At 43.1% G+C, this 16514-nt stretch overlaps 1 protein-coding gene across 4 annotated transcripts in view; it reads left to right on the top strand.

The window, feature by feature from the left end:
- The window catches only part of LOC147465806 (Ankyrin repeat family protein), a 70180-nt gene that overhangs the window by 34997 nt on the left and 18669 nt on the right, over nt 1-16514 (top strand). For 2 of the 4 annotated variants that reach the window (XR_015189454.1, XM_086522068.1), the window contains exons 2-9: nt 1109-1165; nt 1256-1323; nt 1402-1597; nt 1728-1852; nt 2110-2185; nt 2262-2321; nt 2432-2482; nt 2568-2646. Coding sequence is in view for 2 of the 4 variants with exons in the window: in XM_086522068.1 (XP_086378194.1) it covers nt 1109-1165; nt 1256-1323; nt 1402-1597; nt 1728-1852; nt 2110-2185; nt 2262-2321; nt 2432-2482; nt 2568-2646 (712 nt within the window). In the remaining 2 variants the exon portion in view is untranslated. Of the gene's footprint in view, nt 1-1108; nt 1166-1255; nt 1324-1401; nt 1598-1727; nt 1853-2109; nt 2186-2261; nt 2325-2429; nt 2483-2567; nt 2647-16514 lie in introns of all 4 variants that reach the window. The other 2 variants (XR_015189456.1, XM_086522081.1) reach the window with 2 other exon arrangements.

Consider the following 16514-nt stretch of genomic DNA (forward strand, 5'->3'; position numbering starts at 1 on the left):
ACCTTAAGCATGAGCATATCAGCCTTGGCGTTTTTGCATCAAATCAGCGAGAGTTTTTGCATCAGCTCAGCGAGCATTTTTACATCAGATCAGCCAGCGTGTTTGCATCCGATCAGCCAGCGTGTTTACATCAGATCAGCCAATGTTTTGCACCAAATCAGCCCTATCATTTGTTGCATCAACATCATTATCTAGCGTTTTCGCAGATCATTAACATGGAGCACTTAGTTGTCAACATTTTAGCCATTGAGTACTTGCACTGGCAACAAAGCAAGGGAGCCTTGAGGGTGGTTGGGATCCGACAAGCGGTGTCGTCTCTCTTTGCCTCTCTCTTCATTGTGTTCTTCTCTCAAGTAAAGTAACATTGTGTTTGTGCGAAGTACTAGATCCGAGTTAAAATCCATCAACCCTTCCACTGCACGTGACAGGGACATAGTAGCAAAGAGAAGTTATGATATGGGCTCGAATAGTAAATACTTGGGAAGCATGGGAACTTTAGGCGTTTCTCCTTAGAAACGTGGTTTCCTATGGAAATCTCCATATAAACAGCAAAATGGCTACATTTTCATGGTTTGGAAATCAGGGTAGTAGACTCTGTCCTGAGCGTCTTTACAGTCCTTGCTCTCTTCACTTGGGCCTATTCAGTTTAAAACATATCAACCTTACGTAAAGTCTTAAGACTTATGAATCATGCCGTATCTAGCTTGGTCACTTTCAAATCGCCTCATTTATGCGTTATCATTGTTTTGGGTTTGTTTGCATCTTATCAACCTCTCAAGATAAAACAAATGCCGTCCCCCCCCCCCACATTGGAGTCTCTCACAGGTCTACTTTTGGAAGGTCATCTATATAGCAATAAAGGTACTTTTTGCCACCACCCTTTTTTTTGGGGTGAAATTGATGTTACTTTTGTCATCAATAAAGGTACTATGTGTCTACCTACCTTTATTTGTGTCTAACGACCTTACACTCATGTTTAACTATTAATGGCTTTGTGCAATATTGCCAAATTTAACTGTTTGTAACATCAGGATTCTAAGCAACATTGCAGTCAAATATATTTGGTGTTAAAAGTAATCATGTAGCTGTTAAATATATCTTCTGACAGCACCATTGCAGATGTTGCGGAAAGAGCCTCTGCAATGAACATTCTTCCAATCAGATGGTAGGTATCCTTCAGGCTTTAGCCTTCAAGTTACCAGTGCTGTTCTCCAGAAACAAAATAAGGACTTCAGTTGTTGCTATAATATTACAGGCATTGCCTCAGTTTGGCGTCAAATCTGCTGTCCGAGTCTGTGATGAGTGCTTCCAAGGAACCAAACAGTAAGTTTCTACTACAATTGTCTGTCGAAGTAGGATAAGTGAACAAAGTGCATTTTATTTTTTGGGGGGCTTTTATAGGATCAATGGTGGAGGAGGCGTGCCCACGGCTATCAATAAAGCAATAGCTACAGATTCTTTGGCCAGGTTAAACCTTTCATCTGATGATAGCCCATTTCCTGCCAAGGAAACTGCCTCAGCAGCTCCAGTGGCACAGTTGCAGGAGTGCACTTGTGGGATGCCTCTCTGCATATGCCAACTACCAAGTGGGACACCGGTCTGTAGACATTTTTTGGTTAGAATTATGCATATTCTCTGTGTGTGGTGTATTGTGTATGAACCTGATTGCTGCGGTTTTCAACTTGCCGCTCGATTTTGAATGGGGCCAAGTTGATTTATCGCTGCAGGTTGTCCCAGATATACCAGTGGTCATACCAGTCATTTCAAAGAAGTTACCTGCGATACCCTCTGAAGAAAGTTCCTCAGTCAAGAGAATTCCTACAAGGCCATCTTATGGCAATGAGCTTCCAAGGTTAGACATGCTTAATTATGTGTTCCAATGGGCGGATGATGGCTAGGTATATTTACTTTTACATATCCATGTACTTGCGTTTGCAAAATGTTTGGTGAATGGCTTTATGGGGTTCAGTAAATTATTCTATATGTCTGCTTCTGCATATACATTGTTCTGCTGGTGGATGCATGCTTGCAGGGTTTTGTTTTACTATGACAATCGTGCACATCATTTGTTTGGCCTTTTGTGGATGTAATTGAGTTGCAAATGTGCAGTTTGTTCTTTTCCACCGCAAAATCAAGCAATGATGGAGGCCATTTTATGGTCAAAAAGTACGAATCCACCGGAGAGGTATGACGGGGCTTACATGAGTTTCTTTTGAAGTATTGCTCATTGTACGTTCACTGTATGCTGATTTTCACATCAGGGAATCTGGGAAGCTATAAAGAATGGGGATACGGCAGCTGTAAAAGATCTCCTAGCAACTGTAAGGAAAGTTTTTCTCTATGCGCTGTAATGTGTGAGATTGGAGGACCAGGTATAAATGTAGTGATGAGCGTGATAAAGTCCTTGACAAAATGTTATTGACATCTGCAGGGCGTTGATCCAAATTATCGGGACAAGCAAGGAATGTCGCTGCTTCATTTAGTGAGTAATATTGAACCACAGATATCAAGGTTCGGAAGAGTCTTGTAACCAGCAAACTAAAGATCATCTCACTTTTGACTCACAGGCAGCTGTCTTTAACTGCACGGAAATTGTATTCTTGTTAATGGATGCGGGAGCAAATGTAGCTGCAAAAAATGCCCAAGGTATTCAATCTATTATTTTGATTTAAGTTGTAAGGGCTGAAAGAGATGGAACGTGTCTCAATTTGGAACACATTTTTATTATACCAAATTCATGAACAGCTGCAACATGCTGCAGCAATAACATGTGCAATGAGACTTGCAGCTTTCTTGATCCTTTTCATAGAATGTGACCTATAACTAAGGTCATCATCTGCAAGGTGTCTGAAAGTGATCCCTGACTTCCACATCTTTAATCACACAGGTTGAATTTGCTCCCTTGAGTGTGTGGTATATGGAGCTTAGTAATTCACACCTCACACTCTTCTTTCACCACATGAAAGAGTTTGATGGTAGCCTCATAGTGACAACCAAGGGGGGGCGCGGCTATAATAGTCCATGTGTTTCCTTCTTCGTGAAATAGGATCTCAATGTTGTATATCAATGTGAAGTTCCCAACCCCGAGAAGATTGGGACGACTTGATAGATGGCCTTCCTTTATTCTCAAGTTCCGTTGACGACACTCTACTCCGTTTCCAAGAAGTAGAGATACGAGCGATAGAAGAGAGGAAGTCCTCTATCCATCGTGATGGTGGACATAAGGATCATACACCACAGGCCAGGTCGATAATCAAGGGGATTTTAATGGGAGCTAATTCCTATATATCACAAAGATAAAATCTCATTGACATATTTAAGATCTATAAACAATGCCTTTTTCCCACGTTTAAGAGGCACGGCCGCCATTCATAAATCATAGGTGTGATATGAGACTTATACTTAACTAACTAATAATCTTGTGAAAAGTACCCGACTAATCGGGTCTACCCATCCGTAGACCTGATCTGTTAGGATACTAGTCTCCCACTTTCCACACCACACTCACTCGCTCTTGTTTTCTAATTACTATCACAATGTTTTACATATACAAAGAGTGTTCTTTAATTAATTCCAGACACATATTCTTTTATACAACCCTTCAAACAATACCAAAACAATTCAAACAAGGCCTAATGAAGACAATCCTATATTTCAACAAAATAACTTTTCCAATTTCTTATGAATTGCCGTTATCTGTGGACTTTCTCTATCTAACCAACAGAGCCTTTGCTATTCGCTAGCCGCGAATTTGCGCAACCTTCCCATCTCGCTAACCGCGAGGCGTCTGCTAACCGCTAGGCATCTCGCTAACCCCGCGAGGGATAAAAAGAGAGCCGATAACCTCAGCTTAATCTCCGCCAACCGGGAGATCATCTCGTTGAAGACAATTTACAAGGAAACATCTCTAGAGAAAGCTTTGTTTCGCAAAAGAGAGTCTCCATTAGAACGGGCCTCTTGCACACAGTGAAGTTCAGATGCAAAAAGAACTTAAGTAGTAAAGCTTGTGGATAAAAAGCCAGATAGTAGAGTAAGATTTATTTCGCAAAAGAAAGTCTCCATTAGTAGAAGGGGCCTGTTGCATAGAATGAAGTTCAGATGCATAAAGAACTATAAGTAGCAAAGTTGGTGGATATAAATGGTGTGCACGCAATAGCACAACATTTAAGGCCCGAAGTAACCGACTGATAGATGATTGGCTAATACAGCGATGCCATTTTGGATCGAGCGCAAGCCAGTGGTCGTGCCACCCGGGCACTAGGGAAATAGTTGGGAGGCCAAAAGGCACCTCACATCTCATCTATAGTTGCCAAGAAACTCGTTTCTTAGATGAAGAAACTTAGGAAATTTTTCTAACGTTTTGAAACTTCTCTCGAAATGATTCAAAGACGAATGCTTCTTCCTGTCTCTATGTCACATGGTTCTCAACTCAAGGTGGGTTTTAGACTCTCCTAGTCTTTATAAGTAATCTCTTTGTCAAGGCGTTACATAAATAAGCTTTGCACATACTATTTTTAAGGGCTTGTCACTCATAGTTGTTTTGAGGTGGCGTAAAAACCTCTTGTAACAGCTCACAAAAGCCAAGGGACTATGAAACCTGTCACAAAGTGATGAGATGGCATGCCCAACTAGAAGAGAAATGGCAGAGTGGACAAGCGAAGCCGAACCAACCAACTTAGAGAACTTCTGAGCACGAGCCGAGGGGCCTAACCCTAAAATTCCCGAAGCTTGAACTCTGAGGATGATTTCCGCTAAAGGAGCTAACATGTTGATGTGGCATGGTGTACGGAGGCTGACGTGGTAGCTGCTATATGGATTTTCCGCGTTTTGCGTTGTTGGTGCCATGTGGCAGGCTGTACGGATTTTCGCAAATCACGGTAGCAACTTTGGGCAGTTTCGAGCGCTAGCTTTGGGAGCGGATGCTTTTGGGGTTGAGTGCTTTTGAGAGAAACTACTTTTGGGACTTTGCCTTTAGGCAACCCTCGTGCTATTTATAAAGAACCCAAGGGCCTCACTATGCGGAGCATCTGGACGCAGAGTCTGAGAGCAGAGGACCCTCAAGTGTTGCACAGAGCAAAGGACCCTTGGGAGTTGTACTCTGCAACTCGTAATAATAAAGAAATACCGATAGGGGCACTAGTCTTTGGGCCAGAGCTTTTGGGCGTGGAACTCTCTCTCTCTCTCTCTAGTAAAGTTCAGTCATTTGCAGTCTTTGTTCGTGCGTTGCTATTGATTTCTGGCTTGGAGTGTCCAAGGCTATAACAATGGTATGAGAGTTGAGAAAGATTCTTCTTCTATGGAGGATCCGATCTCTTGTACAACACACATAGGTTCTCAAGGAGAATCTGACAGAGCAGTCAAGATTTTGTTTGGCAAGGAATCTTTGCATCCCTGCCCCAGATTTATTAGCCACTCCACCCTTAGTCTACTGCGCATCGGGTGTGCTCTCGTCTTCATCGCTCTGTCTTAAGGGCCATATAGCCATGAAAGAACCACAGAGTGAGAGCCACCTTGAAACGCCAGCCATGGACATGGCGGGGGAGTTTGATAGAGCGGAGTACAAATGTCAACTACAGGTTGAACGTGTGTGAAAAGATTAATGAAGTATTTCTTGAACCCGAAATATATGAAGCATCTGAAGACTTACCCGATGGATGAGATTCACGCAAGATGGCGAGAGGCCATTGATTCTCCTCTCAGGTCGGGACGAAAGCTGAGAGGACAGACGAGTGCATAAAAGTGGAAATTGTACTTGCAAAAAGAGCTGGAGAGATCACTTGAAAGAAGATGAACCAGATAATGAAAGACTTGAAGCACTCTCGGAAGAAGAGGAAATCAACGGATAAAAGAGAAAGGTAAGCTAGGTCCACCGGATAATTTGGGTCAAGAGTACATTTTTGGCCCTCGATGCAAAGTGGATGGAGGAGGAGAACTTTGCAAATTTTCTTCAAAGAGAGTTGTACCTTGAAGCTTTGGGGCTATTAGCAGTGTCTATGCCAAAAGTTATCGATGAATCAGTAGGTTGAATGTGGTGCGGTGCGGACTGCACGAGAGGGGAGTTACTCTACTCCTTTGTCACCGATTGCCTAGATTGAACAAAGTCACTAATTTCTCGTTGAGATTTTAGGGTATTGACAAGATGATAGTAATTTGTGGAATGACTTTATGAACAGATATGCACTGAATTGGAAATTTCCTTAATTGAATTGAAAAACATGTGCTTTTCAATGTGTGTATTGTTAGAGACATGTATAGTGAAACCAACCCGTGGTGGGGCGGTAGGCGTTGGTTTTCACCCGTAATTCTTTACTTTAGACACACACAGAGCACTTTGCAAAGGAAACCTGCGACGGGAATTAACACTTGAATACACACACGGCTCAGAAGCTAAAATGCCCAGAGTAGACGCCGACAACCTGTAGGCCCCAAAATTGGCTCCTCTTTCGGTATTTCTTTATTCTTTGAGAGGGTAAATTTACAAAGTAGAGTCCTGGGAATCCTTTACCTGTATCACACTAGATACTACCTGATTTGGCCAAATTTTGGCAGCATAATAGCCCCAAAACTTGCGCGAAATCAATTCCCCTGCTGGATCTCACTTGCACTGGCATAAACCCTCTGATTCCTGCCCAAAAACAGTAAATTCAGCAGGCTGTATTTACTGGTTTTTGCCCTGTTTTCAGCCCCAAACAGTCCCCTAACTATCCTCTGCCAGTGGGGCACTATTCCCAATGGTTCTGGCGTCCGTATGGCTGAAAAACATTCAATTTACAGCGCATACACAGCGCTGAATATGCACCTGTACGGTGAGGTTATGACCCTCACCGGTGCTTGCTTTGGAGTAGCAGCTAGCTACCCCTGTTCTTGCTCAAGGAGGCTCTTGCCTCAGCACCAAAGCATGAACCCACACAGCTGTACATCAGTCAAATGAAGAGCCCTCTTGTGGGGCATCACATAACTGCACGTAGGGGAGAGAGAGAGGAGTGTGTAGCGTGCAGGGCATCACTCCTGGCACCACACTGTACATAAGAGGGAAAGAAAGCACTCCATAGCTCTTAACCTGTGATGACAGGTTCTCAATGAAGCATCCCCCCAGCATAAATCGAGCGCCCCCTCTGCTGCCCTTGACCTGTAATGCATCTGTGAACTAATAGATGCAAAAGGGGAAGATTTCCATGGTTGCCAAAACCTGCGTATCGCTGAAAACGCAGCAAAACAGCCCTGTAAACACGCATCTTATGCCTTCCAATGCTGAAAATGAGCTCCTTGGTTCAAGGTAAAGTCATGGGAAGCTCAAAAATGGAGAGAAATGGCTGAAAATCAGCGTTAACAGTCTCCAAAACTGCTCCAGAAAGTCAGTTACGAGTTCTCTTCTCCCAGACTTGGTAAATTGACCAAAAAGTGCCACTTGGTACTCATACATGCAATTTCCCCGCATTGGGCGTCCTGCTTAAAAATCTCTCATCTGGTGCATCAGTTGACTTTGCAGTAGAGTAATTAAATATTCCCCTTGTCATACCGGAGGTAATGACGTGAACACATTTCATGGCCCAAAATAGCAGTTCCCTAAATTTTAGGAGATGCTTCCGTTGGGCTCCCATTGGTCTTCTGACCATCTATCCCCATTGGGACCGCATCCAAAAGTGCAATGTGGCCCAAATGTCGGATACTTTCTGTTGGTGATCCCACCTTGACTTTATGCCTTTATTGAGTTCACTTCCTAGTATCCACCAACTTGCTAAGTGCGACGGGGGTACATACATGATCTTGAATTGAGCCTAGACATCCTTTTACTTTACGAGTTCCAGTGCCGACCAACTTTCCGTCTGCAAGTGAAACTACCGTTTACATTGGCCATACAATGTTCGACCATTTGCAACTTCAAAAAGAGGGTCTCAAAAATTAAACAAAAATCATTGGAAAGAAACCAACAACTAAGGTTAGCAATTGCCACGTCCTCGTGACATAGTTAACAGCTGCCACGTCCTCGTGACATATAGAAAGATGAAATGGCTGCAGCATTTTGTTTGATGAATGATTTGAACTTAGTGCATCTAGATACCTGTTAGAGATCAGTGAGATCTGGATGGGATGGCTAAGTGAATTGGATGAGATTCTGGTGCATCAAGATGTCTATCTGGATGAGTTGACTAGATACTGTTGTGAGTGCATCAAGAATTCCGGAAGGATGAGATGGCTGCAGAGTGATCTAGGTGCATCAAGAGTTTTGGACAGAATGAGATGGCAAGGTTAAATGATTAAAAACATGGAGATCAATGTGAATTAAGTGTGTGGTTTTATGAATTGCATGCTTTATAGATGTACTGTCTTGTGAGGGCATGTTTACTTGATTGACATGTGAAATGAAAAGATGAGTGCATAGAGTCAGTGTCTACCGAAGAGAGTTTCTCTCCTTTGGCTGTTTTTGCAGGTGTAATCGAGGGAGATTACAATTCTTCCAAGAGGGGGGAATGTCACAAAGTGATGACCTGGCATGCCAACTCGAAGATAAATGGCCGAGTGGACAAGAGAAGCCGAACCAACCAACTTAATTAACTTCTGAGCACCGATCGAGACACCTAACCCTAAAAATCCCAAAGCTTGAACTCTGAGGATGATTTTCGTTAAATGCGTTGACAGGCTGACGTGGCATGTTGTACGGATATTGGCGTGGCAGTTGCTGTGTAGATTTTCCATGTTTTGCGCTGTTGATGCCATGTGGCAGGCTGTACGGATTTCCACAAATCATGCTGGTAGCTTTTGGCAGTTTCCAGTGCTAGGTTTTGGGAACAGATACTTTTGGGGTTTAGTGCTTTTGAGAGGACTGCTTTTGGGGGCTCTGCTTTTTAGGCAACCCTTGTACTATTTATCTTGGGAGTTGTACTTTGCAACTTGTAATAATAAAGAAATACCGGAAGGGGCGCAAGTCTTTGGGGCTAGTGCTTTCGGGCGCGGAACTCCGCCGTGCTGTGTCGACTCTCTCTCCCTCTCTCTAGTAAAGTTTAGTCATTTTGCAGTCTGTGTTCGTGTGTTGCTATTGATTTCTCGCTTGGAGTGTCACAAAGTGATGACATGGCATGCCCAACTGGAAGAGAAACGGCCAAGTGAACAAGAGAAGCCGAACCCCAACCAACTTAAAGAACTTTTGAACTCTTGAGGGTGATTTCCATAAAACGCGTTGGCATGTTGTTGTGGCAACTGCGGTATGGATTTTTTGCATTTTGTGTTGCTAATGCCACGTGGCAGGTTGTACGGATTTTCGCAAATCACGCTGGTAGCTTTTGGCAGTTTCCAGGGCTAGCTTTTGGGAGTAGATGGTTTTGGGGTATAGTGCGTTTGAGAGAACTGCTTTTGGGGCTCTGCTATTAGGCAACCCTTGTATTGTTCATAAAGAACCCAAGGGCCTCACTGTGCAGAGCATGTGGATACAAAGTTTGAGAGCAGAGGACCCTCGGGAGTTTTATTGTTGTTGCGAGTAATAATAAAGAAATACCGAAAGGGGCACCGGTCTTTGGGGCCAGTGCATCTGGGGACAGAACTCCGCCGTTTTGTGTCAACTCTCCTTTTCTTTCTCTCTATTTAAGTTCAGTGATTTTGTAGTTTTTGTTCGTGTGTTGCAATTGATTTCTCGCTTGCAGTGTCCAAGCATGTAACAAAACCCCTAGGCTGTGCCTCCAAAATTATCCGCATCCACTCTAACACTTAAGTGGGAGAGGAAAACAAAAGGTGGCCGCCAGGCAGGCACAAGATACGGCTATTGGCCACGGAGAATGTATCGAAAAGCAACTTATCATGGAGATGGGAGAGCAAGTCAAAGAAGCGATACCTTGCATGGCCGTGGATGCAGATTTTAGTGTTGCAAAGTGATGGTGGAAACTGCGGCAATGATGCGGGCCATTGAAGGCCATGATACAACATGGGCGTAAATGGTGTAGGGACAACCCAATTGGTAGAGGATCTTAAGAAGATGCTCAGCAATGTTGCCAGATCGATTCAAAGTGTACGTACAAAACGTGGTTTCATAGGTATGAAACAAGCATTGGAAATGTACGAAAGGCAAGAGAAAAAAGAGTCATATATGTAAGGGTATTTATTCTCTAACTTTGAAATTCTTGTAAAAAGGGTTGAAAACCAACAATTATACACATGAATAAGTACAATGAGAATGATGCACGTGACAACATTGTCTTTGGAAACCACCATAAAGAAGTAAGAGTCGGATCCACAGATGAACAAAGATGTCTAAAGTCTCATCCAATGAGCCATCAAATGCTCCACACAAAGACAATGCATAGCTACAATATATAAGCTAAAATGCATATGGATTTTGGTACAATAGAATTGTACGGAATTTATAGCACCCAATTTTTTATGTTTATAACAAACGTTAAATTTCACAAACTTTTGATAAGCATGATAAGAAACGGGTTTCATATGAAAGAAACTATAGAAACATTTCATGCGCTTCAAAGGTGTATGAAACGGGTTTCGAAACAATACAAGCTCAAGCATCACCTGAAATGGCACAAGGAGATCTTAAACCCAGTAAGCGCGGCTATTGATAGGAGAGGATGGTTGATCAGCGGTACTACTTAGCACCAAGTGCAGTGTTGCAAGAGGCCTGTAAATGGCATAGCTTGCTAAAGAACGACACATGTGGGCGGTGAGAGAAATGGCACAGGTGGCACGCGTGGAGCAGCCCGCCGTCTCACGAGCTCTTGCTCTCTTCTCTCATCTGCACCGGCAAGAGTTGTGCCGTTTCTTGGATACCGCCATACTCAGTGGCTGAGCTCGACGCGCCATTGCTAGAAGTACAACAAATGATGGAGTCGGAGCTCTTGCATCGGCCCTACCTAGACGCCTAGCTTAAATCGTTGTAATCACTTTTGGTGATGGATCGGACGGAAACGCAGAGATAACTGTAATCTACACACTTGGCAGCACTTTTAGTACTTCAAAACAACTTGAATAATTGTAGAAGAGAAGGAGAGAGAGAATCCACACAAGAGACACGGAGTGGCGGGGTTCCCACCCCTAGATGGCACTGGCCCCAAAGATTGGCGCCCCTTTCAATATTTCTTTATTATTGATTCGCAAAGATATTACTCAAGGGACTCTCCTCTGCTTTTCCACGCAGTAGAATATTTTCATCCAGAGAGAGACCCCTATTTATATATTTAAAGGCCCTTAGCCAAAATCAAAAGCAGTACACAAAAAGCATGGAGTCTTTGGTCCAAAAGCTAGCGCCCTTTGGGCCGGTCCGTACAATGCTGCCACGTGGTATCAGTTCCAAAATGCAGGCCATCCGTACAGTTGCCATGTTATCAACCCTTTTACGTAATTTTGTGTGTGTGAGTGTCCTGCTTTATTTTTAGGGCTTTTAGGCCCCATCGAACGGGGTACTGTAAGTTGTTGGGGGTTAGGATTTTCAATCCTAACGCAATAAATTTTGGGCCACTCGGCTGAGATCTATAAGTTGGTAAATTTTATGTTTCTTCTTCTTTTTCAAGGGTTTAGGCCCCTCGGCCGGGATTTGCAAAACTCAATCAAGTTAGTTCAAGACCCGAGGTTATTTCGAGAATCCATTAGTGTTTCTCACGCAACATGAAAGATCACACATGCAAGTGTAGGACATAAAGAGAAGAATATGGGCACAGCATAGAGGATTCTGGCTTTGACAAAGAGATTGGCGTGGACCATCTTTCTACGGAGAGAGAAGCTGGCCAAACAAACGCAGTGATCAGATGCGCCTATGTCCTCGACACAAAAACCCTAACCCTTCAAACCCATCACATACCGCCTCCTAAAATTAAAGCAATCGTCCTCGATTGCAGGATACAACAAAGGAACAGAATAAAGGAATGTTTATACTTCTAACAATCACACAATTGAAATCCCATGAGTGATCATTCAGCCATGCATACTTGTGTAATGATGGCCGTGCGCATAAAAGAGAGAAGCTAGCTACAGACACCTCGGATGCGTTTGAAAACCTGTGATATGCGAGTATCATAGCCAATGTCTATAAAAGGACATTAGATTATGCTTGGATGCCGATCACACACCCAAGATCATCATGATCATCATTCATCACAAATTCATACAAATTTCAAAATTCATGGTCCTTTTCTTTAATTCAAGGATTTGTACAGTCCATTCCTAATCTGACATCGCTCCCTAACCAGCTGGTATACTAAAGTCCAATAATAACTCCTTGTTTCTAATCTTTAATTGAATCGTTCGCTCTCTTGCATCGAGCCGGGCATAACTCTTGTAGAACCAAGGCATACCCAACAGAACATCACATCTGTCCAAGTCCATAATGTAGAAGTCAATTGGATCTGCAAATGCTTGAATTTGAAGTCGAAGTGATCCAATCAATGGTGTTGATGATGTGTAAGTCCCATTAATCATTGTTCCTTTGGCATATTCATCAATACCTGATCTTGCAGCTAACTGTGGGGAGATAAAAATTTTCATGGGATAAGTGTTCCAAAATCTTTGGTTGTATGCTAGAAGGGTGTCTGAGGGGTACATCCTAAGGCCGACCGTGTTGCAAGTATGTCTATTTTAAAGGTTTCATCATGGAAGCTTGAGTAAAAGGAGAGTTTAAAGTCATGCTAGGTTTTGGGACTATTAGGTTTCTTGGTTAAGGCAGCCCACCATGTCAAGGCACCAAGGAAAGAGGTGACTCGTAGCAACTTGGATTCTTGTGTAAAGTTATCATTAGTGAACAAGACTTCGAACTGGTGTAGAAACTCGAGAGCATTGTGAGAATCTTGGACGCCTGAGAGGGTCAAAAATTTAACTATAGCACCACCATCCTTAACGGGTTTTGGAAGGGAACTTGCCATCAGAGTTGCTGAGTAGTAATAGTAGTGATCATGGTGCCCATCCGATGAATAAGAGGGTGGAGGAGGAGCAGTAGGTGGTGGTGGTGGGACATAGGGTGGAGGTGTAGAAGGCAACGGTAGCGGTACTTCAAAGCTACATGCAGTCGTTCCTCTGAAGCCATATGCTCGGAAAATGCCTCCCAGAGATTTAGAGACATATTCAGAGCTCTGTTGTGAAGAGATAACAAGGAGATTTTGAGAAGGGTCAGGAGGAAGAGAAGAGTAAATTTGAGAAGGTTGGAGAGGGATAACAAGGTTAACGAGAGGATTCAGGGAGCCCAAATAGTTGTGCAAAGCTTCCAAATCAATGATCATCCGTAGGTTTCTGTTTTGTTGCTCGACTAGATACACCAATTGTCGAATCATGTACTGAGCATGTGTCTCCTCAGAATGCTTTTGAGTGGAGGGAAGTTCTGGCGAGGGATCCGAATATTCATCCAGAGAGAGACCCTGTTTACATATTTAAAGGCCCTTGGCCAAAATCAAAAGGAGTTCATGAAAAGAATCAAGTCAAGAAGCATATGGCCCAAAAGCTAGCGCCCGTTGGGCTGGTCCGTACAGTGCTGCCATGTGGCATCAGTTTCGCAAAACGAGGGCTATTTGTACAGCTATCATATCATTAACCCTTTCACACAATTTTGTGTGTGTGAGTGCCTTGCTTTATTTTTAGGGTGTTTAGGCCCCATCGGACAGGGTACTATAAGTCTTTGGGGGTTAGGATTTTCAATCCTAACCCAATAAGCTCTTGGGCCACTTGGCTGAGATGTGTAAGTTGGTAAACGTTTTGTTTCTTCTTCTTCTTCTAGGGTTTAGGTCCCTCGACCAGGATCTGCAAAAACTCAATCAAGTTAATTCAAAACAGGAAGGTCATTTCAATAATCCATCAATGTTTCTCAGTAACATGGAAGATCACAAATGCAAGTACAGGACGTAAAGAGAAGAATCTTGGCACAGCATAGAGGATTCTGGCTGATAAAGAGCTTGGCATGGACAACCTAAGGAGAGAGAATGTGTGAGTGCCAAACAAGTCAGTGATCAGATGCACCTATGATCTCGACGCAAAAAACCTTACCCTAAAACCCTCCACAATCACTCATGGACATACGCCCAAGATATGGCCTTGGCCCTGACCAACCATAGGGTAATCTGTGATCCAATATTTTTGCCTTGAAAAATCGTACCTTTCATCCAATTTTCTTGCCTTGAAAAATTGAAGCTTTTTTATCTTTGCAAGTTAAAGTTAAAATTGAAGGGGCTTGAAGGTGCTCGCTCTTCCCTTCAGACTGGTGCCTTAAGCAGCAAGGGGAAAATACTTGCAGCCATAGCATTGGAATGTGGGCACCCACGCTGAAAGTTACAAACACACAAGATATGGCATTGTCTTCGTCAAAGATGTTCAGCCATAGATGCTCACCACAAAAGAGAAGAGGCCAGCTGTGTCACCATCACATTGCTATGGTCGTTGAGTCACAACGCTCACCTTATCTCTCTCACCATTGCTTTGTAGCAAAAGTGACTAAATCTTTCTTGCTTTTGTAAATTTGAATGCTTGTTAGAAAATTCACTCCTTAGTAGTAGTGCGTAGACACATTACATTGCACACACTATTTTTTGTAATGATAGATTGAATTACTAATGAAAAACCTCAAATCGAGGAAAACCCATAAAAAACATTACATATGGGAAATAAAAAACAGTCAAAGTAGAGCTCATAAGGGGAGCTCGTCAAGGTCATGGGCATATTTAAGAGATTGACGAAGAGAGGTTTTGAAGAGAATTACTTGGTCAACCTGAACCTGCTAAAACATGAGGAGGGTACGTGCTCTCCAAATTGACCAAAGCATCCAAAATCGGACCCGAGAAAAAAAAAGCATACCGCTGAAGCAACACTCCAAAAAGCTAGAAATATTGACCAAAAGATTGTTAAGATTTTGGCATCTGAAGTGAAGTGCCCGATGTGATCCCATTATTTATTTTGGCTTTTAGGGATTTATTTCTGGTTTACTGAGGTGGCTATATAAGCAACCCTCAGCCCCCATTGTATTATATATCAGTTATTCATTGCCAAGGTTGATTGGTTCAGGAAACTCTCTCTCTCTCTCTCTCTCTCTCTCTCTCTCTCTCTCTCTCTCTCTCTCTCTCTCTCGTGCTTTCTCCCCTTAGTCTCTACGCTTCCGCATCGTCAACTTGAACATGGTATCAAAGCTTCGTGCTTTGTTACTTTGATGGAGCAAGGCGTCACCTTGAGAAGAGAAGACCTTCCCCACTTCGTTGTTTCTAATGAGCGCGCGGCGGTGTGTGCAAGTGATAGAGCACGCGAAGATGTGCAGTGTGTGTGCAAAGAGGGGTGGCGAAAGCCAGCAGGAGAGGAAGCGCTAGCAGAACGAAGAGGGAGAGAGAGAGAGCTCACGTTTTTGGGGAAAACTCAATAAGTGAGTTTTGGGTTTTCCCACTTTTATTATAAGTGACGTTTAAAAAATGTGTCGAAGCGCTAGCAGAACGAAGAGGGAGAGAGAGAGAGAGAGAGAGAGAGAGCTCACGTTTTTGGGGAAAACTCAATAAGTGAGTTTTGGGTTTTCCCACTTTTATTATAAGTGACCTTTAAAAAATGTGTCCAGGTTCAATATGAACCTGGACAAAGTATAAAAATGTACAAAAAGGGGTTATTTAGGCCTTTAACCCAACAACCTCCCACTTAAAGGCATAAATGACGCCTTTAAGTTAACCAACTCCCACCGCTGTATGCAATGCTCATGTTGAGCCTTAGCAAGACTCTTGGTGAGAACATCTGCAGGGTTATCCTGTGTGTGAATCTTAGTCAAGGTGACTAGACCATCCTCCAATACCTGTCGTATGAAGTGGTATCGCACATCAATGTGCTTTGTCCGTGCATGAAACATGGCATTCTTGGCCAAATAGACAGCACTTTGGCTATCACATCCCAAGATAGGAGTACTAGCAGGCATACCAAGCTCTTTGACAAGTCTGCCCAACCATATGGCCTCTTTAGAAGCCTTAGTGGCTGAAATATATTCAGCCTCAGTAGTACTCAATGCCACAATTTTCTGCAGTCGTGAACACCAAGAGACAGCACCACCAGCAATAGCAAACACATAGCCACTAGTGGACTTCTTGGTATCCAAGTCACCTGCCATATCTACATCACAATAGCCCTGCAACTTCAGGTCACTTTTGCCATAGCATATACACCTAGATTGTGTACCTGACAAGTATCTCAGAATGCATTTCACAACTTTCCAATGTGCTTTGCCTGGATTGGACATGTATCTACTAACAACTCCCACCGCATGGGCAATGTCAAGACGAGTGGCAACCATCGCATACATAAGAGAACCACAAGCTGATGCATAAGGGATTCCCTTCATAGCATTCACTGCCACGTCATCCTTTGGGCAATCGGCTTTGCTAAGTTTTGTGTGTGGAGGTAAAGCTACTCCAAGTGACTTAGCTTCAGCCATGTTAAACCTGTCAAGTACTTTAGCAATGTACTTTTCTTTAGATAAGAAGAGCAATTTCAGCTTTCTCTCTCTCTTGATTCTCATGCCCAAGATGTGCTCAGCATCACCTAAATCCTTCATTGCAAAAGCTGAATTCAGCTGA

Source organism: Adiantum capillus-veneris, chromosome 1, assembly GCF_014529385.1.
Source record: "Adiantum capillus-veneris isolate H3 chromosome 1, ASM1452938v2, whole genome shotgun sequence".
Taxonomy (NCBI): domain Eukaryota; kingdom Viridiplantae; phylum Streptophyta; class Polypodiopsida; order Polypodiales; family Pteridaceae; genus Adiantum; species Adiantum capillus-veneris.